Source organism: Aotus nancymaae, unplaced genomic scaffold (assembly GCF_030222135.1).
Source record: "Aotus nancymaae isolate 86718 unplaced genomic scaffold, 86718_ANA_hifiasm-v0.15.2.pri h1tg000062l, whole genome shotgun sequence".
NCBI classification, from domain to species: domain Eukaryota; kingdom Metazoa; phylum Chordata; class Mammalia; order Primates; family Aotidae; genus Aotus; species Aotus nancymaae.
This window is the reverse complement of record NW_026988476.1, coordinates 20,935,200-20,956,803: the sequence shown is the minus strand read 5'-3', so window position 1 is coordinate 20,956,803 and position 21,604 is coordinate 20,935,200. Positions and strand designations below refer to the sequence as shown.

Sequence of the window (21,604 nt, the reverse complement as noted above, 5' to 3'; positions counted from 1 at the left end):
TAGAGCTATGGTGACATCGCTGCCATGGTGGATATTAGTTAACGTGAGCATAGATAACATAAGCATACATTCAGGGTTTTGTGTGCTGATAATGTGCTTTTATGTAGATTTGGAACAGGCCATCCTGGCACTAATCCGCATGATCCTCCTGCTGCCATTTCTTCAAAACCTGTACTGTCACTGTCACCTGCCAGAAAATTATCATAATATACAGATTTGTAGTGACTACAGATGTGAAGGGTCTCTGCCCAGAGTTGTACGTTGTTGGGATCCAAGCAGTAGGCTGAGCTAGATCAAGCTTGTCCAACCCATGGCCCATGGGCCTCATGCAGCCCAGGATAGTTTTGAATGCGGCCCAACACAAATTTGTAAACTTTCTTAAAACATTATTACATTTATGCATGGACCTTTTTTTTTTTCTAGCTCATCAGCTATCATTAGTGTTAGTGTATTTTATGTGTGGTCCAAGACAATTCTTCTTCGAGTGTGGCCCAGGGAAACCAAAAGATTGAACACCCCTGAGCTAGACAATGGCTGGTTGAGCTTAGCCACAGCCAGGAAGTGAAGTTTATACATCTAGCTCCAGATAGTGGTTTCATAGTTACGTGTCTGCCTCACTGCTATGCAAGCAAAGATCGTAATTTGGATAAGTCTTTTGGGCCAACACATGGAAGGGATTTTTATAGTTTTGCTGTGTGCTCTATCCTTTGGGTAGACAGTAAGTCTTTGTCACAAAACTGCCCCCCATCAGTGTAATGCAGTAGGAAAGTACTTATTGATAGCATTTTTTGTAGCATTTATGACTTCCCTAACATTTGTCCTGGCAGAATGAAATCTAGGATTGAGCCTGTGCTTTGAGACATGAGTCAGCCTTTCCTCCCACAGCCCGTGCTTTCTTCCTGAGCATCTCTGCTTTTTCTGTCTTGCCAGTCTCTCCTAGGCCCCTCCAGTTGTTCATGGGGATTATGCAATTCTTTCCACTCAAACATTCTTCCACCCACTCAAGAATGTGACTCAGCCGGGCGCAGTGGCTCACGCCTCTAATCCCAGCACCTTGGGAGGCCAAGGTGGGCAGATCATTTGAGGTCAGGAGTTCAAGACCAGCCTGACCAACATGACGAAACCCCATCTCTACTAAAAATACAAAAAATTAGCCAGGTGTGGTGGCGGACACCTGTAGTACCAGCTACTCGGAAGGCTGAGGCAGGAGAATCACTTGAACCCAGGAGGCAGAGGTTGCAGTGAGCCAAGATTGCACCTCCACACTCCATCCTGGGCAACAGAGTGAGACTCCCATCTCAAAAATAAAAGTGACTCAACCCCCCTGCAGGCAAACTGATTTGGCTGGGCAGAGACAGAGGAAGTAGAGTCGGGATTCAAATGCAGTACATCAAGAGGCCACCTTCATTTACCTCTCCCTCTCCCTTTATGGGAGTAGTTACCCCTTAAATCATAGATCATAGCATTTTACGGCTGGAGAGAACCCTGCCATTTCATCCATGAGCAAATAGAGACCCAAAGATGGACGTAGCTTAATTGAAGTCTTACAGCTAGTGGGAGAGGAGGGTGCTTGCACTGTCTCACCAAGGGATGTGATTCAAGGAGGCTTTAGGTTTAGGATTTTAACTTTCAGATGGATGAGCCAGTCCTCAGTCAGTGCAGCCTGGCTAAAAGGGTCTGACAAGTGGCCAGAGGCAGCAAGGAGAAATGAACAAAAGCATGTTTCACCTGATCGTGAGGGACAGGGATGCCCGTGTCCTCTCCATTATTTGGCTGCTCGTGTTAGTTCATCTTATACCAGAAGGGACCAGGTCTGGGTTATTTCTGCCTTGCTTTTTTGAAATCAGTGGATGTGGTAGTCCTTGAGAGAAAAGGTTACCTTTATGCTATAGAAAGAGACTGAAAATAATAACGGAGCCATAGTGCACAGCCTTAGAAACCAAGAGGGTCATGAACTGATATTGTATAACACCAAGTATTTTTACAAATTAAAATACCAGATACTGTACCAGACCGTAATATAGAAAAGTCAGCATGATGTAATAGAACCACCCTTGAGTGAGGAGTTAGGAAACGCTGGCTCTGTCCCTCTAATCGAGTGATCTTATATATCACGACCTTAGTGGTCTTTGGTTACCTTGTATGTAAAAGTGGTTGTGCTGGAAAATACATAAAATCCTTTCCAGCTCCAAGATTTGATTGTATTGCTTCCCATTATCTAAATGACACTATCCGTATCTGTGAAAAATGCTTGCCTCGTGTTTCTGTAAGATTTTACTTAACATTCATTGAAACTATAAAGTTCTTCCTAAGGACAAATGCATAGTATATTTCATGTTTTCATAGTCTCCTAATAAAAGGCAGTTATATATAAATTCTATAAAAACAAAGCTCTAAGGGGATTTGAGAGGAGATGAAATTAAATTATTATTTCCATAGTCTTGAGCTCTGCCATTTATAACTCCTCTGAGGTACAGTTTCTTTATTTTTAGAATCAGAAGATATGGACTATTTTCAGCATCTTTTAAACTCAGATATTTATAATTGTAAGACTCTTAGAGTTTTTCCCCTAAAAAGCAATTTCTATAATAACAACAACACAATGAAAGATACTGCAATTCAGATAAAGGCAGAAAAATGGATTGGGAGGTGGGGAGTCTTTTATAAATTCTAAACTCATTAGCATTGCCAGTGGCATAATTCTCCCATATCTATGTATACAATTTAATTTTTAAATTATTTTTCTGGAATAGGAGAGGGGCAACAACTTAATTATTAGCTATTTATTCAATTTGCTGTGGCTTTGGATTATAGGATTTTTGTAATGGAAATGCTGGCACAGGCTCCAAGCTACATGGCATCAACATGCCAGCTGGATCCTCTCTCCAGAGATTCTGTCCTCGTTTGATGCATCTTGCATTAGATTTCTCTCCTTTAGCTAGATGTTAGCATAATGCAGGAAGCCCTTTCTTCCTTGATGTGATTCATTGAAAATGTCTCTTCTTTGTTTATTCGTGGGGAAAATTCAGGTTTGGAAAAGCCAACTCATTAGAAAAATAGGACCAGGCATTGTTTTGGTAAAGACATTTTATTGTAACAGACCTCCCTAATTTCAAAGACTGCCATAATTGTGCTTATTTTCTTTATATTTTGAAGAAGTGATACATACACTTAATAGATATTGTTTCATTTACTCAGCAATTGTGCCTTGAGTCAGGTTTTATGGCCTGTCACTGGGCTAGATATTGATTTCAGTGATTGAAGATTTATATTTATAAATATGTTCAGAGGCCTTGGGTTAGGCACTGAAGTCTGGCTGAAGTCCCTGTTTTAGGAGATATTACACACAGATGGCCCAAGATGCTTGTTCTGTTGTCCTCTCTTGGTTAAGATAAGTAAGAACTTAGTCTCTGTTCTGTTGGTGTCAATGAAATGCTAACAGTAAGTACCAGAAGTTTTCTCCAAGAGTTAAAAGCAAAACAGGCTGGGCACTGTAGCTCACACCTATAATCCCAGCATTTTGAGAAGCTGAGACTGTGGATCACCTATGGTTAGGAGTTTGAGACCAGCCTGACCAACACGGTGAAACCCTGTCTGTACTAAAAATACAAAATATAAAAATTACCTGGGCATTGTGGTGGGTGCCTATAATTCTAGCTACTCAGGAGGCTGAGGCAGGAGAATCACTTGAACCCGGGAGGCAGAGGTTGCAGTGAGGTGAGATTGCGTCATTGCACTCCACCCTGGGTGACAGAGCATTTTTGAGCTTTCCGTTTGTTTTTGAGACAGTCTCAAAAGCAAAGCAAACCACTACCATCAGCAGTGCCAACAACAACAACAACAAAAGAGGGTATTAGGATTGTGTTTATAATCCTGAAATTGGAAATACCCATGCCCACTGATGTTGTGTAAAATCCTTTCTAGGGTTACCTAATAGTCATCAAGAACTATAATAATGCTTTTGGCTAATTGGTGCCACTCTCAGATTTTACACTATGTAAATAATTATAGATGTGCATAAAAATGTGTGTATAAGGTTAGTCATTTAAAAAATAGTGAAAAAATATATATGTTGGGCATCCCTAATCCAAAAATATGAAATGCTCCAAAATCCAATTTTTTTTTTTTTTTGAGACAGAGTCTCGCTCTGTCGCCAGGCTGGAGTGCAGTGGCATGATCCTGGTCACTGCAACTTCCTTTTTCCACTTTTTCAAGCAATTCGCCTGCCTCAGCCTCCCAAGTAGCTGGGACTACAGGCACGCACCACCACACCTGGCTAATTTTTTTTTGTATTTTTAGTAGAGATGGGGTTTTACCATGTTGGACAGAATGGTCTTGATCTCTTGACCTCGTGATCCATCCGCCTCAGCCTCCCAAAGTGCTGGGATTACAGGCGTGAGCCAGTGTGCCCAGCCTAATCCAAAATTTTTTAAGCACCAACATGATACTCAAAAGAAATGCTCACTGGACATTTCGGAGTTTGAGATTTGAGATGTTCAACTGGCATACTCCAGATTTTCTAAAATCTTAGAAAGTCTGAAATCTGAAACACTTCTTTCTGATTTCAGGCCTTTCAGATAACGGATACTTAGCTTGTATAAAGCAAATGAAGAAATTGGACAGTATATTTGTAAGCAAATCATGCTATATCTATGTAATCAATGACTAAGCAGCTATTAAATTGTGCTATAAAAGAATACTTATTTATGGCCGGGCGCGGTGGCTCAAGCCTGTAATCCCAGCACTTTGGGAGGCCGAGGCGGGTGGATTAGGAGGTCAAGAGATCGAGACCATCCTGGTCAACATGGTGAAACCCCGTCTCTGCTAATACAAAAAATTAGCTGGGCATGGTGGTGCGTGCCTGTAATCCCAGCTACTCAGGAGGCTGAGGCAGGAGAATTGCCTGAACCTGGGAGGCGGAGGTTGCGGTGAGCCGAGATCGTGCCATTGCACTCCAGCCTGGGTAACAAGAGCAAAACTCCATCTTAAAAAAAAAAAAAAAAAAAAAAAAAGAATACTTATTTATATGGTAAATTTACTAAGGGTAAAAGGTGACAAAAATATGTATATGTACAAGAAATACCCATATCATTTAAAATTAAATAAATAAGGTTGGTGGGAATTTTGATAATGAAACAGTTTACTTGGGAGTTGTGTCCATTTTATTTATTTTATTTTATTTTTTAAGATAGAGTTCGCTCTTGTTGCCCAAGCTGAAGTGCAGTGGTGCGATCTCACTCACTTCAGCCTCTGCCTCCCAAGTTCAAGTGATTCTCCTGCCTCAGCCTCCCAAGTAGCTGAGATTACAGGTGCACACCACTATGTCCATCTAATATTTTGTATTTTTAGTAGAAACAGGGTTTCACCATGTTAACCAGGCTGGTCTCAAACTCCTGACCTCTGGTGATCCACCTGCCTCAGCCTCCCAAAGTGCTGGGATTATAGGCATGAGCCACTGTTCCTGGCCATCTCTATATTTTATGTCAACTTCAGTGGATGTATAAGAAGGTTTCCAAACAGAGGACATGAAGATGACAGTTTTCCACAGGGAGTCCTAGAGTATCAGTGTGTGCCTCTCACATCAGCTCACTGACGCAGGGAAAGGAGACTAATGAGAAAATTGGGGCAAGAACAAGATCAGAGCAGCTCCAGTTTCTGAGGTGACGAACTGGATGACGTCATTACACATTTGCCACTAATCTTACCTGTTACCAAAAACTGAGGCTGAGGGACTCTTCAGGATTGAGGGCTAAGAGACCTTGCTAACTTTGCTCCCATGGTTGCTTGATGCTGGACACCTCTCCCTGGCCCAATAGCTTTGGCCACCACTGGCTTCACAGGAGTCCCGGTAGATGGACCAGAGTGTGACTGGAGCTCCCTGGGCAGGAGCTGCTAGACTGATGTTGACCTTACTCTATGAAGCTCATATTATTTTCCCTCCCTCCAGATGGGAGGAAACTAAGTCTTCATGAGGTTCAGTGCTCCCAACCTTGATATGGACTGGGTGTCCAGGACTGTTTGATTCTAAAGCACAGCCCTTTCCCATGGAGAGTGTTACGGTCTATCTGGGTAGGAAATCCTGCCATGTAAAATGCTTTTAGAAAAATATGACCATAGTTATGATTAAATTGGGAGCTGTAGACAGTGTGCATCGCACTAAATGCAGAGGAGAAAGGGTTCCATGACAGTGGTGCCAAGGAATTACTTGAAAGAAATGGGTTTTGAGTTCCCCTTGAACAATGGGGAGGGTTCAGATAGGTAAAAAGTGAATCTCATCCTTCTTCCCAAAAATGGCTGTAGATGCAGGCATCCTAACAGGGATCCGCTGGTTGATCCTCCTGTGAAAAGGTTGGGGAAACAATTATATCATTATCAATTCAAAGATTTTTTTTCCTATTGACTGATCTTCAATTGCATTAGGACTTAGACCATCCAGTCAGACCAGTCAGCCCTGGGGCTTGCCATGCCAACTCATCCAGCAGCTTCGACACCTTATGGGGGCAGTGGGAGGGGGGTCACTTTCCCCTCGAAGCCTTCCTCCTGGGCAAGGCTAATCGAAGTTACCCCATTACCCTTTGTGTTCAGAAGCCCCTGTGTTCCAGCCAGAAGCATCATTTAGGTGGGTAGGAACTGGGGTGGAGACTGCACCTAAGATTCTGTCACTGCATACAGGGAAGAACTGAAAGACCTAATTAAACATCTGCATCTTGTGTGGAGGTTCCACGAGAGAGGAGTAGTTGGGGAGGGGGGTGCTGATGCCCTCCCAAGCAGCTGCCTTGGAAAGAGCTTAGTGCACACAGAAGTGTGATGAGGCAGCTTACCAGTGATGGCCCTGGAGGCAGGGAGTGCACTGGGAAGCAAAAGGAATGGCAGATCATGTCAGAAAGCTTTTGCTGATGGCTTTCTGTTGTTTATTCTTTCTTGGCCTCCCCTTCTCGCTTCCCATCCTTGAAACGTTCCCCTCCCCACTCCCTTCTTTCCTCCACCCCAGCTCACCTCTCCCTCCTCCTCTCAGTCTTGAACTCCCTACCTGGTAGTCCTCCCACATCTACTTCTCTCGCTCCCTTTCCCCACCCACCCTAGGCTTCTAGGCCCCTATTGTCTCTCTTTCCCCACCCACTTCCTTCCCTTTCTTGGTCTCAGTCTCTGTCTCATTCTCTCTCCGCATCTGTCTCTCTGTGTCAGTCTCCTTTGGTCTCTGTGTTTTTCTTGTTCTTAGTCTTCCCTTTGATTCTCTTCCCTTCTCTTATTTAGAGTCAGGTGTGGGTGTGCATTTTCACTGTGTAATCCCCGTGTAATGGTGCATTCAGCATAGGCGAGGAGGAGGTGGGATGTAGAATGGGGCTAGGTGGGGCTCATTTGCTGCATGACTGCCTTTTCCCAAGAAAGCTTCTTGAGGGTGCTTGCCTTGAGATTTGTGCATGCTTCATTTTTTACCTTTCCTTGTGGAAAGTTCGCATGGATTTTGGCACCCCTGTGAGCTCAGCAGCCATGTGACATGAAGGTTCTCCTGCTGGCATTACTTCTGTGCTGAGGTGCTTTGGATGTGGGTGGTGTCTCTGGGAATGATTTCCCAGGCTCACTAAATGGGTCAAGAAGGGACTTAGAAAGCAAAGTCCTAGAAAGCAAAGTCCTATACCAGGAATTCCAAAATGAGAATACCAGCATCCTAAGGGCAGGGCTTTTTCCTTAATCCTTGGAAATAGCCTCAGGTCATCTTTGGGAACAGGGAATTTTGATTTAAAAAATGCTAAAATATTCATCATATCCCTCAATAGGGCCAGCATAACATTTTGCCCATGGCAGGTGTTTGGTACATACGCTTATGCGTTAAATGAATGTGCCTAACACTGGGGAGCATCTTTGAAAAATCTCCTTTAACTTCCATAAAGCAATTATGGCTGCCACTTCATTCCAGATCCTGAGCTTGTGTTTTTGCAAAGAAAGTATTCAGTTGACTATATATTGTTTAGGCTTCCTAAGGGAAGCTGATGTTGCTTTGCCTTTGGCCATTCATGCGGTGGTTTTAGGAGAGCTGAGCATTTTAAGCGGTGACCTGTATCACATCTGTTGCAGATGCAGTAATCTGATGCAGTGGTCAGTTTTAGGGGAGAGCAAAAAGTATACTCTGTATTGCTTGAAATCTGGAGTTGGAGACTGGGTTTCTTCCCTCTACACTGCAGCTGGGAAAGGAATCGGGAGAGGAATGAGGTGGATGTTGGTTATTTCCCCTGCCTGCAACCAGCTTATTTACTTAGAGTGGTCATTTTCCCTGACAACATATTTTAATTTTCTTTTTATTTTATTCTATTTTATTTATTTATTTTTTTGAGACAGAGTTTCGCTCTTGTTACCCAGGCTGGAGTGCAATAGCGTGATCTCGGCTCACCGCAACCTCCACCTCCTGGGTTCAGGCAATTCTCCTGCCTCAGCCTCCTGAGTAGCTGGGATTACAGGCATACGCCACCATGCCCAGCTAATTTTTTTTTTTTTTTTTTTTTTTTTTTGAGACAGAGTTTCGCTCTTGTTACCCAGGCTGGAGTGCAATGGCGCGATCTCGGCTCACCGCAACCTCCGCCTCCTGGGTTCAGGCAATTCTCCTGCCTCAGCCTCCTGAGTAGCTGGGATTACAGGCACGCGCCACCGTGCCCAGCTAATTTTTTGTATTTTAGTAGAGACGGGGTTTCACCATGTTGACCAGGATGGTCTCGATCTCTCGACCTCGTGATCCACCCGCCTCGGCCTCCCAAAGTGCTGGGATTACAGGCTTGAGCCACCGCGCCCGGCCTAATTTTCTTTTTATTATGAGTGCATGACTTCTAGTCAAACATCGTACTTGTGCATGGTGGTTTATCCTGCTTTGGAAGGGGAACATTATTACAGCTCTGGAGTTTCTCTTCTTGGGACAGATGCAATGTAGAGTAACAAATGTAGTGTGTGAGCATCCAGACTGCAATTTCTAAGGCCAAAAGGAATAGTATTCATGTTTTTAACTCCTGGATCAGATGTTTTTTTCCCACTTGCTCTGTAGAGACTGTCACTCACTTCCACATTACTCCAGCAGAGGATTGAAGCAAGGTTTCTCTATTGTCCCCTGCTCATAACCAAGCATTTGGTTTATGGAATAAAACCTAGACAATTATACTAGGTCATGTTGGACTGCCTCAAAGCCACCTTCCTCTGATTGGTGTGTCTCGTAATAAGTTCTCCAGGGATGGGGTCTGAGATACCTCTGGGCAGGCCGGGCTTGTCTGCTTTCCTTTGAAGCCCATTTTAATTTTTGTAGTGATGCCAAATAGGAGAAATGGAAAATGGGAAAGAAGGAAAAATGACTCAGAAGCTTGATAATCCAGGGAGAATCATAAATACACTTCCGAGGAAATCACTGAAAGCATGGCAGTCCTTGATACTTTGATAGCATTTCTTTTTGTTTTGTTTTGTTTCTGTTTTTGAGACAGAGTCTCACCCTGTCGCCCAGGCTGGAGTTCAGTGGTGCAGTCTTGGCTCAGTGCAACCTCCACCTCCCAGGTTCAGCCGGTTCTCCTGCCTCAGCCTCCCAACTAGCTGGGACCACAGGCGCGAGCCTCCATGCCCGGCTAATTTTTGTATTTGTAGTAGAGTCGGGGTTTTGCCATATTGGCCAGGCATTTCATGTCCCTTCTTGGAGCTGGTGATTGGAACAGTTACTCTCACCTGTGTTAAAGGAAGCTCCGCGATGTCAATAATTTCGTTTCTTAATAAACCAAAACCGCCCATGTTTTCTGACATAGATAAGATGATTCCAAAATGACATCCTGAAAAAAAATAAAGGTTCCATCTGGATGTGCTCATGAAGCAAATAAACTTAGCCCCTGAGTTGCAGATTTGGATCTCTTCCATTAGGCATGGTCAGAAAGGTTCAAGGCATTCTTTAACTTGAGTGGGGAAGAGTGTCTTAAAATTCCCATGGTTCTGTGGACTGCTGCTGTTCAGTTCTAAATCTCTGGTTGAGATTGAGAAGGAGAATCATAAGAGTTTTCAGTGCTTAACCCAGCAAGGGCTGTTGACTTTGAATGTTCTCTCTGGGCGTCCTTACCTTTGCCGTCTCTGTTCCTGTCGTATCATGGTAAGTGCAGTGAGGCGGATGCTCTAAATGGGAGAGGGATGTGTGAGTGTGTCATTCTAAGAGGTGACTAGTTTTAAAAGGTGTGATTAGTTTACGTCATTATTGGTCACATGCATGGTTTGGAAAATAAAGTGATGAGAAAACTTTAAGCCATTTTTCTTTGCGTGTGCTCATGTCTTTATTCCAAAAAGGTTACACAATTTAGTAGATGTCTCTAGAAATTGACTTTATCATGTTTATACATTCTATGAAGAATATTAAAGTTTGCTCAAATTATAATAAAATAGATAATGAAATAAACGTTTTAATGCCTGGCAATGCAAAAATATATAGCTAAATAAACCATGACTCCACAAGGTCCCTGCTGGCTCACAATCTATTACCTTTTATTGCTTAGAAAAAGAGCTGTTTTGAATCCAGCACTGAGTCTACACTATGTGGGGTAGTTAGTAGTAAACAACTAGGGAACCATTTCATCCACTGGTAGGTTTGGGATTAGATCACAATAGATTTTTAAAAAATGGTTGCTTTCTCCCACTGCTTTTTTACCTCTGAAAAAGCGCAGCATGCGATAAGAGCTCCTTTGCCCTTCCATCCCCAGAGGTGACTTTGTTCTTACACTGGGAAGGTACTGTGGTCCATTATCCAAGGTTCTAAGTGTTCCTTTTAATCTTTTCCAAACACCGATAGTCACTAATGGTGTATCTTGTTGTCTGCCACCAAAATTTAATAATATGTAATAAATTAAGGATGGTTCTGCATTGCCTCTTATCTGACTAGCATCTGTGGGTGTCAGCTGCCAACACGTAGCTCGGGTGTCTGGGACGCTCCTGAATGCTCACAAGCTGACACACTGTCTTCTGATAAAAGGTACCTTCAAATATGCATGCAGTTTTCAGTATAAATTTTGTATGCTTAAACACTTCCTGTAAGAGAATCACTCGACCTAATAAAATGACTTGGCTGGGACTTTTTAAAAGCTGGATATAAATATCACTAGAAATTATATAGCTAACATAAATACTTCACTCTGAGCTTTGCTGAGCATTTTCAGCATGTGTCTGGCCACACTTGTGAATATAGCGAAACCTGAGCTTGTCCCAAAGGAAGGACACGGTGGGGAGGTGGTTAGTCACAGAGGGTCGTCAGTCCTCCCTGGGAAACTGCAAAGTAATGGCTAAACCCCAACATGGTTTCAATGGTGATAAAGGAAAAGTCGTTCTTTTAGTTCTTATCTAATCAACTGTTGTCATTTTTATTATATGTGTACATAATCTCATTTAAACGTCTACATGTCTGAGTTCAGACATCCTTGCGACAGAATACATATTTGTTCTCGAGAGAGTATGTCTGTGTGTGGACAATAAGGCAACAGAAATCAAAGCATTGCCATCTTTTGTGCTTTCATGAAACATCTTATTCTAATGCTGCACCAGGTGTTAGAAAATCTATATCTGAGATAACATTTGAAAGAGTGAAGTATTTATTTTATCGCTTTAAAGCTACCAATTGTAGAAAAAGCTTAGCCTGTGGTTGTGGCGGTGGAGGTGGAGGTAGTGGAGGTGGTGGTGGTGGTGGTGGTGGTGATGGCAGTGGTGATGGCAGCAGTGGTGGTGATGGTGATGGGGAAGGTGGTGAATGTTGAACCTGAGACATGTGATGTCAGAATGCTGAAGTCCTTCTTTAAGGTCAAGAGATGACTCTCTCCTCGTGCACATTCCTTTTTATTTTGTATATTACACTGATGCTTCCAAAGAGATAATACACTTTTTTTTTTTAACTGCGGTTTCACATTTGCTATTTTATTTTACTGCTTTTAATTTTACAATGAGATCTTGATTTCGGGTTTCATATAAATAACTAACTGTCATTAATCACTTAGAATCTGTTATGTCAGTTTCAATGTTCTGTCATCCTGCTTGTCTGATAGATCAGAGAGTGGAATGGTTAGCAAAGGAATCATTGAGGTAAGGGAGGGTGTTTCAGACTAATTGGTGTGGATACTAAGTTTACAGTAATGATTTGGTGTCTATTGTGTTACCATTTTCTAAGACTTCCTCCAAGGTGTCTCTTGGTTAATATGATGTCTCCCCACCCTGCTGGAAAACCCAGCTTAATAAACAGAAGAACAAATATGACCCCTTCCTTTTCCTGACTTTAATCCTGTATATTAAGTCAAATCCCTTGCTGCCATCATTGGATTGCTCCCGTCATGTGCAGATATATACTCAGGGTGGCATAAATCATTCAGAATTAGAAGCTGTGCTCTCCATCTGACCTGATGGCTCACATACACCCACAGCCACCACAACTGGCAAACAGTGGTGGTTTATTTTGAGGCTGGTATAAGAGGCTGGGTCGGATGGCTGTGAGTGGCAGCTCAGAACTGAGATTCTCATGTCATGTGGCCTCAACTCTTGTCTCTTCGCTCAGACTGCTCACTAGAAGCTCAGCCCAAATATGTTAGAGGTGGGAAGCGTTATGGTCGGAGGTCCTTGCCTGAGTTCCAAGAGTCCGTGGAGGAGTTTGCCGAAGTGACGGTGATTGAGCCACTGGACGAAGAAGCGCAGCCTTCACACATCCCAGCCAGTGACTGCAGTGAGGTAAGGAGTTGGGCACATTCGTCTGGATCACGAGTGTGGAGCCCCACGTCAGTGCAGCACAGAGACAGGAAAGCTGAGGGGGTTGATGGCACGATGTGGGCTTTTCTCAGTTACTAACTCCTTGCTAATCTTATCACTTGTCTTTTGGACGTATACAGTTAATGTTTCTATCTTTTTTTTTTTTTTTTTTACCTCTGTTTTTACCTCTGTTTCAGCTTTTGGAGAGTTGACAGTTCTTGTGCATGCGTCATGTGTGCATTTAGAATTCAGGTATTTCCACATCATCTGAGGTCTCCCACTTCTAGTTCTTCTTTAGGAATATCTCTCTCCTCTATAGCATGACTATTTTTAGCTATTTAAAAAGCTAACCAGCTCCTCCCTCTCCCCTGCCCCAAACTATAAGACAGCATCTATGGCAGGAAATGAAAGCCACATATTCAGGCATTTTGAGAGCCTGCCTCTTATCTTTCGTAGTGTGGTAAAGCAGCTCGAACACTTGGTTTTTGCCTCAAGATACTGAGCCAGGGGCGCTTTCCAGTGCCCGGCAGTTGCCGTGGTTCTTCCTGCTGGTTTCCTTGCACCTGAGCCTGTCTCTTTCTCCAGCATGCAGAGTTGCCAGCCTCCCTCATCTCCCATCTTTTCATTTTGCAGATTGCCATAATCTACCAATAAAGGAGGTTCAGTAACATTTTCTTTATTCTTTCTTTATGGCTCATTTACCAGCATCCCATTTATAGAACATGATTGAAAATGCCATGCTGAGCAAGCTGTAAATATTTCTTGCAAATCCTAGCTCAGTCTGGGGCTGCAGATATTTCAGATGCTAATATAAGCTGGAAAAGAGACAAAGCGCCTCAACTTTCTGAAAGTGCGTGTGCATGTGTATGTGTACCTGTGTGTTCATGGCGGTCTAACCTCCATGTTCAGCTTACTGAAATCTACAGGAAGCTTGCTCCCAATAATGGCCCCAGCAATCAGACGTCAGTGTCCTCCTCAACTTTGCAGAATCCCCCAAAACCCAAAAGTAACTAAAAAGATTCCAAGTGTTAAGCCCAAGTGTTGGCAACAAGTATGGAAATTTACAAGGGTACATGACCAGTCTGCTGATCAGAAGTGTGCCTCAGTTTTTTTAAAAAGCAAATGACTCCTGTCCTCACCACAAGTGAAGCAGCAGTGGCAGAAATGTTGTTGAGAAGAGAGGGAGAAAAGCAACTAGAAGAGAGAAGAAAGAAAAACACCCCACAAAAGTGGTATAAGAGTAGCGTGGAAGAAAAGTGACAGCTGAAAATGGAAAAAGCCAAAACCAGAAAAAGCTGAGAACAGTTTCAGGGGTCCTTCGCCTTTCTTGGGTCCCTTTGCAAATTTAGATACGGGTCTTTCCCCAGTAAAACACATATACTCCAGACACACACAAATTTTACATATATAATCTCAGGGATGCAGGTTATTTACATATTTCAGTTAGTACAGTGTTCATAATAGTTTTCTTATTGTCAGGAAGGGTATCTTAAAGTCTGTTCTATAACCCTGAGTGGTGTAGAATGTACTTGAGACACTTCTTTATGAAAAAAATGGTTCAAATGTCTCTGTACTTTAGGGGGTAAATTTTTATTATTTGGAAAACACTTTTAAGTTTAATATCTCATTTCCCCAACTATTTCAGTCCCCAAGGTATTATTATTTGGTACTAAGAAAGTAAATGGTTACTTCTTTTTTGACATGAGTTTCTAGTCCTCACCTAGAAATACCCAGAAAGCTGTTGGGCAGAGTTGACTTTGTTGCTGGCAACTTATTTCTTATATCCTTGTTATATGTTATCTAACGGTGCCCAGGGAGATTTACTATTTATAAAGTGAGACTTGTTTCATGTATAAATAAAGATAAGAGTTGAGGCTTGAGCCTGGGCAAAATCTTGTGGCTTATGTCCCAGTAAAAGGATATTTTGGGAGAATCATTTCACCCTTGATGTACTTAAAACTTTTCTGAACTCCTCCAGAAACCTCTCAGATATGACCTCTTGATGCATACACAGAAGCTGCAGCGTTCACCACCCTTCATCAATAGAACTGCAAATAGAGGCTTTCAAACCAAAGCTCATCCAACTGCTTTCTTGTCTAAAAATAAAATGTTTTGTAAGCTGAATTGAGCCTGTCAGTTTTCGAATCACTTCATCTCTTTAAAAAAATAAGTTTTAGTGCCAGGCATGGTGGCTCACACCTATAACCCCAGCACTTTGGGAGGCCAAGGCAGGAGGATCACTTGAGCCCAGGAGTTTGAGACCAGCCTGGGCAACATAATGAGACCTTGTCTCTACGAAACTTAAAAAAAATTAGGGCCAGGCAGAGTGGCTCACGCCTGTAATCCCAGCACTTTGGAAGGCCTAGGCAGGCGGTTCACGAAGTCAAGAGATCGAGATCATCCTGGCCAACATGGTGAAACCCTGTCTACTAAAAATATATAAATATGCTGGATATGGTGGTGTGCACCTGTAATCCCAGCTACTCAGGAGGCTGAGACAGGAGAATTGCTCGAACCCAGGAGGCAGGGGTTGCAGTGAACTGAGATCATGCCACTGCACTCCAGCCTGGCGACAGAACGAGACTCCATCTCAAAAAAAAAAATTAGCTGAGCATGGTGGTATGTGCCCTTTGTTCCCAGCTACTGGGGAGGCTGAGGCAGGAGAATTGCTAGAACCTGGGAAACAAAGGTTGCAGTGAGCCGAGATCAAGCCAATGCACTCTGGCCTGGGTTACAGAGTGAGACTCTGTCTCAAAATAATAATAACAATAATGGCAGCTTCACATGAAACATTTTTTATGTTCCTGTTGGCAGTTAAAAGGGCAAAGCCCTGCTTTCCACAGCAGCTGTGGTTATGGGTCACACCCACTGCCTTTGCTTCTGTGTATGCAGGAATCTTGTGGCTTAGCCTTGTCAATGCATCAGTCTTGTTACTTACTATTGTGTCAAGACAGCATTCCTGTTTCTGGCCAGTTTCCATATTAGCCTCAGCAGTTGAGGGCCAATCTGTTGGCCTACAGAAATTCATGCAATGGGCAGCATAAGCTTGCTCTAGAAACTCCCCTCCCTTCTACAGAAGCTGTGCAGGTCTCTTAGGAGACCCAAGTGATCTTCCCTGTTCTAGAGTGACCTCCAGCTATGGAGTGTAGGGAGGAAAAAATTCTCAACAACGTGTGGAATTGGTTTCTTCTTCTTATAATGAGTTTTGAATCTGACAGTTCTTTATTATACTGCTGGCTGCTTTTTTCTCCCTTTTGGTTTCCAGAAACTCTTCTGTCTCCTCTCTTTGGGGATGTTGGAAATTTATTCCTTGGGCTCATACTTAATCTTGGGGCCACCGGGCAATGTGGAAGGAGGGACTGGGCCCGAGTCTCCTCTGACATGACTGTTTCCTAAGGAGTAGTAACATGAGGAGCTGGATCCAGGCCGTCTTTGTTTTGATTGCAGTTTTCCTTTGACTTCTGGATCGGGGCTTGGGGAAGCAGGGAATCTCAGCTCACCTTTGGACTGCAGTTTCCCCTGCTCTCAGACATGCCTGATTTTTCCTGAAATGACTTTTGCTTTTTATGATGAAGACAATAAAAGGGCCCAAACTCATCATCCGAAGTTAAAGAGAGGGAAAATCTGACTGTTGCTACTCAACAGAAGACTAATTTCAGCTCTGGGTTGCATCAGAGAATAATTTTATTTTTCTGAGGATTGTGGAGGGGTGGGCAGTGGAATGGAATAGTGTCATAACTCCTATAAAAACTGTCCCCAAGGGGGTTAGCTTCTTTTTAGGAACTCATCCTATAGGGGTCAGTGAGCAGACAGTCATCTGAAAAGATAAAATAATAATTTCTCTATGTAAGCGTCTTCATCTGAATTAAAGAAACCTTTAAAAAAGAATAATAATTTCTCCTCTTTTTCCTCTGAGGTGATTTCATAGTAGGGGAGGTTTCCACAGGTCAGCCAGAATTCATTCCTAGGCTCTTGGGTTAGTGGTTCACAGTGTTTTCTCAGCATCCTTATTTGGAAGGCCTTTTCCTATTTGCCCATAAGCAAAACCCAAGTTATGGGCCATCCTCAGTGACTACTGAAAATCATTCACTGCAGTCTACTTACAACTCCACCCTTCATTTCCCATTCAAGAAAACATCTAGAAATACAGGCATGTGAGAGGGAAGCTGTTCTAGAGATTGCTTTGAAGCAACTAAATTTATATTTAATGTAAGTCCACTGTGGAGCTTCAGGCTTCCTTACTTACAAGTGACTTGGAGCTCCTGTGGTTCCTATTCAGAGTGCACATTGTGGTGTGGTGGCATGGTGGGAGAGCCCGTGTCGTTACTAGAGGGTAGCAAATATTCCGCCACCTTGGCCTCATCCCCTGAGTAGAGGGTATGAAAATAAATCTTATTACGAGTTGCTTTTGATCATGTTTTACTTTTGTTTCAGTTCATATATGTTAAAGCCGCAGCATAAATTGTGAACATCTTAGTAGTCTCCATCCCTTCCCCCACCCCATGCTTTTATCAGGCACGTTGATTTTTTCCTGCTGAACAGCAAATATATAACCAAGCTATTAAGCATGTCTCTCCTACCAAGTTTAGTTTATAAGGCAATAAAACTACTCTGTAGGGAAAGGCTACTGTAACCTAGCTAAATTTTCAGCACTAAAAGATGCACTTCAGAATTTCATTTGGAAATCCTGAAGCAGAATGTGCTAATTCACAAGTGACAGGTCTAACACGACTTCCAATTTCACGTGTTTATCTGGCAAATGGATCCCTTGGGAGTCTGACCTCTCATCTTGGGTGATATTGAAAAGAAAGTGGTGATTTCTTTTCTTTTTTTATGGGATCGTTGTCACTCAAGTCAATTCAGTTGGCCATTTCTATTCTGAATTAATCCAGACTAACAAAGAACATCTTCTTGATTCCAACTGAAGATGTGATTAATGAAAAGGTTTGGTTGTCGCTGTTTCTGCTTTACTTCCTTAAGAAACAAGTGAGATTCAGAAGAGGACATATTTTCCCTTGTATATTAATAGCTACTGAGCTGACCTTGAATTTTATGCTCATGTTTCTTCTGAGGGTAGGTGGAAGGGAAAACAAACAGAACTAAACTGAGTCTCGCTTCTGTTCTCGATGCTCAGAGCCGGGAGAAAAGCTTGTGCAATTAATACAATTGGGGCAGGGCCACTTTGCTTTCTGCCCTGGTTGAAAACAGGGTACACCTTGTTAACTGTTTTCCTCCACAGGGAATAAATCGGGTCTAGTAAGATTCTTATCAACAGCAAGGGGTGTTTAAACAATCATTTCTCCAGCTGTAGACAATAGTAGTGTAAGCCAAAACCATTGGCTTGCACAGTGTGGTTTAAGTGAGGACCTGAGAGAAAAGTTAAAGCCGATGACTACACTACAAGCAAATCCAGTCTTTGTGTTGGGACTCTGAGGGCAGGAGGATGGGAAGGTGGTTGTTAAAAAGCTTTAAAAAAGACAAACTGATTTTACTACCCTACATAAGATCAGACTTCTTCAAGAAGTGTGAAAATGACTTATCTTTTCCCTTATGTTCATTTTCATGTATGCATAACTTTGCAGTTTATGAATTATTCATTTACATCGTACAGAGTCAATATTTAATTCTGGAATAAACTTAATAACCGAGAAAAGTTCTGCTAAGATCTTTTGTAGCTGAAATGCACCTACTTTCCTATTACTCCCTTGTTAAATTTTCTATTCCAGTCTTTGACAAAGCAAGAAGTTTTATTGCTGATGCCATTTATTCCACCAAAGGCTATGATGTCTTCAGAATAGACTTCTTTTTTTTTTTTTTAATGGAATTCCAGTCTTTTCCTTTATATGCATTAAGTCTTGTCAGATCATCTGGCTATTCCCAGATATGAAACATTCATTCAAGATGCAATTGTAGATCACTTGAAAGGGATAGAAAGAAGCCCCTTCAAAGCTTATAAAATGTCTCTTTTTCTGAGACATACTTTCAGGCTTTGGTGTCCTGGTAAGCCTTCCTGACTTGATCCCAGCAGGAATTCTGTTGGAGACCAGACCCCACCCCCACCTCCTTCCATATCAGTAATTTCTGATATTTATTTTCTAACTAGAAACTGAGACAAGAAATCAAGAATTAATTTTCATTGTGACAGTAACATTTTCTGTCCTACATATCTTTAAATACCTTCCAACAGAAAAGTAGTATTTGGTATTTACTGAGCAACTCTGAGAAACAGGAGAGGTATTTTTTTAAATCTCTTTCCTTTAAGGACTTTAAAATCCAGTGGACAAAACTAGTCCCCAACCTTGGTAGGAGAGGAGGCTTGAGGCCCAAACTCATAAATTCAGCATTTTCTCCCACCAGCAATACCAAAGGCTTTTTCGCCTTCAGTGTAGTAGGACTTATCTAAATGTGCGTGCATTTAAAAATCGTATTAATTCCTGTTATTTGCATGCACTTGTAGCACTTAATTGCCTTTAACGATAAAGGCACTGATTTGCATTCTGGTCGTGACAACCCTGGACTCAGGAGCTTGTCCCAGAGTTCAGAATGGAGAGATTGGGAGCTGGGCTGTCAGGCTCTCCACTGCCTTTGCCTTCAAAGGTGGCATAGTGGAAAATGAACCGTAGTCCCAGGAAGTGTGTCCCTGCAGAAACAATAGCCAGCCCTGCTGGGTGCACTCAGATTCCACTACCCAGTTCAGAGCACAGGCTTTATAAATACTGAGGACTATTAGTGAAATATGCCATGGATGCTGTATTTTTTTTTTAAAGTCTTAAAGTTTCTTTCATGAGCACTCTCCTTAAACTGATTTCCATTTTTTTTCAGAGACTTCGTGTGCTTAGCTGAGTGTGCTGCTCTTCTAAATGCATACTACAGCTCAGTTTGTTTGGGGAGCTATGTTATTCTACTGCATTTCCTTCCTCCTCTCTCAGAGTTTACAGGGCTTTCTCCTTTCCAAAAAAAAAAAAAAAAAAATTCTACTTCAGGCTCTGAAGCTGCTGAGATCAGCTCAGCAACCTCTGCTGGGAAAGAATGGCCCGAGTCTGCCCCTGTAATGATTTTAATTAGCTGTACATTCTGTAGGGCGCAAAGGTCTTCTCTGGAGCAGATGGCTGGTGGGGGTAGCGACTGGGCTATTGTGGGCAGGGGCCACACCAGGACCGGAGGCTGCAGATGCTGGCCCGGCCTCAGGGCTGGAAGCTGGAGATCCAGGAGGCTAGGGCCATCTGCTCTGCAGTCCAACAAAGCAGGTGTTCCTCCAAAGAAAGCATTCCAGAAATTGGTGCCGCCTGTGCAGCCGACATGTGCGGTGCACCCTTGTCCAGCTGTAGGACAACCCAAGAGCTGGCTACAATGGCCAGCATGACATTGAGATGCATGGCCCACAGAGTGGATTCTAGGGGGACTCCCTTTGTCTGCCTGAGGGGGGTGGGGACGATCTTCTGAGCAATCATTTTGGGGCTGGACAACCTCATCTGACCTTCTCCTCTCTGCCTACTCTCAATGGGGCTGTTGCCAGTACACTGGCATGGTAATAAGGACAAGGTAGCCCCTGCCATTCTGTAGCTGCCTACTGGGCACTGTCTGCAGGGGACACTGTCTGCAGGGAGGGACCCAGGGGAAGCCCTGATCTTAAGTTGAATTGGAAGTTCATTGCTTCATCACAATCATCATGCTCAAAGCTGTGGTTCCTGGGGATTTCCTTAGACTTATTAAGGTATAATTATAAAAGTCATGTATGTTTACAGTGTGCAACATGATGTTTTGATATATGGATGCATTGTGAAATGATTAAATCAAGCCAGTTAACGTATCAAGGCTGTAGCTTTTAAAGAGAATCTCTTCTGGGCTTGTTCTTTAAAGCTGGCACTGGTCTGTCTGCTGTTTCTTTCTTCTCCCCTTGTCCTAGTCTTTCTTATACATCCAAGTTGTAAGAATATTAATTGTCATATTTATTTACTTAACAAATGCTTAGCACTTACCGGCACTGTCGTAAGTACTTTCCAAATATGAAGCATGCCGTCAGAGCTAGGTGTTGTCATTCATGTACTCATGAGGAAACTGAGGCACACAGAGGTTAAGTAACTTGCCCAAGGTCACACCACACGTAAGAGGTAGAGCTGAAATTGAACTTGAGTATGGCTCTGCAATTCAAACCTCTAACCACATCATTTTTCAGACTGAAATAAGAACAACAGCTAAGGTTTCCCTTTTGGGTACACTGGAGTGTCCTCCCTACTTTGTAACATACTGAGAGGTCACAGAAACTGGCAGAGCCAAACGACCCAGACAGCCTCTCTGCCAAACCCTTGTACTTACCTGTCTACAACTGTGCCTCCGGATTAGGGAGAAACTGAAGTCCCACAGAATGCTTTTTTGTGTGTGTTAATATCCATTCTTTCTCTAATGAGAGGCTACATACATTTCATGGGAAGAAATAAAAAATCTTTTCTCATGAATTCAGTCTTGTGAACACATCTCAGCAATTGTCTCTCCCTTTCCCCACTACTTTTCCAAAGATTTTGTGATAATATTCCTCCTAGTGCTCAGGGCAGATCTGTGTCTACAGGCCACCTGCCAGTCTTCCACTGTGCTGGCTAAGCCATCAGCAATTAAAGGTCTCTCTTCCAGAATGATGCCTCCCTGGACCACCACCAGCAACCGAGTGATTTAATCCCCCCAACCTTCTAACCTGCCTTCCCCTCCTTCTCTCCCTGCTTTTTAATTGGAACTACTGGCTCCAGGCAGTGAGAATGAAAATAAATGAGCTGTGAATGAATTGAATCTTCCCCCACCCACCCCCCTGAAATAGCAATTTAATACAAATGCTCAGCCACCCTGTGCTTTTCTCTCTCTTACTGAGGGAACAGACCCTTGATGG

General features: G+C 42.8%; 1 protein-coding gene across 5 annotated transcripts in view; it reads left to right on the top strand.

Moving 5' to 3' along the window:
- Positions 1 to 21,604, top strand: part of NIN (ninein) — a 116,592-nt gene that overhangs the window by 24,014 nt on the left and 70,974 nt on the right. For all 5 annotated transcript variants that reach the window (XM_064365857.1, XM_064365854.1, XM_064365858.1 and 2 more), the window contains exon 4: positions 12,539 to 12,708. In XM_064365857.1, coding sequence (XP_064221927.1) covers positions 12,539 to 12,708 — 170 coding nt within the window. The remainder of the gene's footprint in view (positions 1 to 12,538; positions 12,709 to 21,604) is intronic.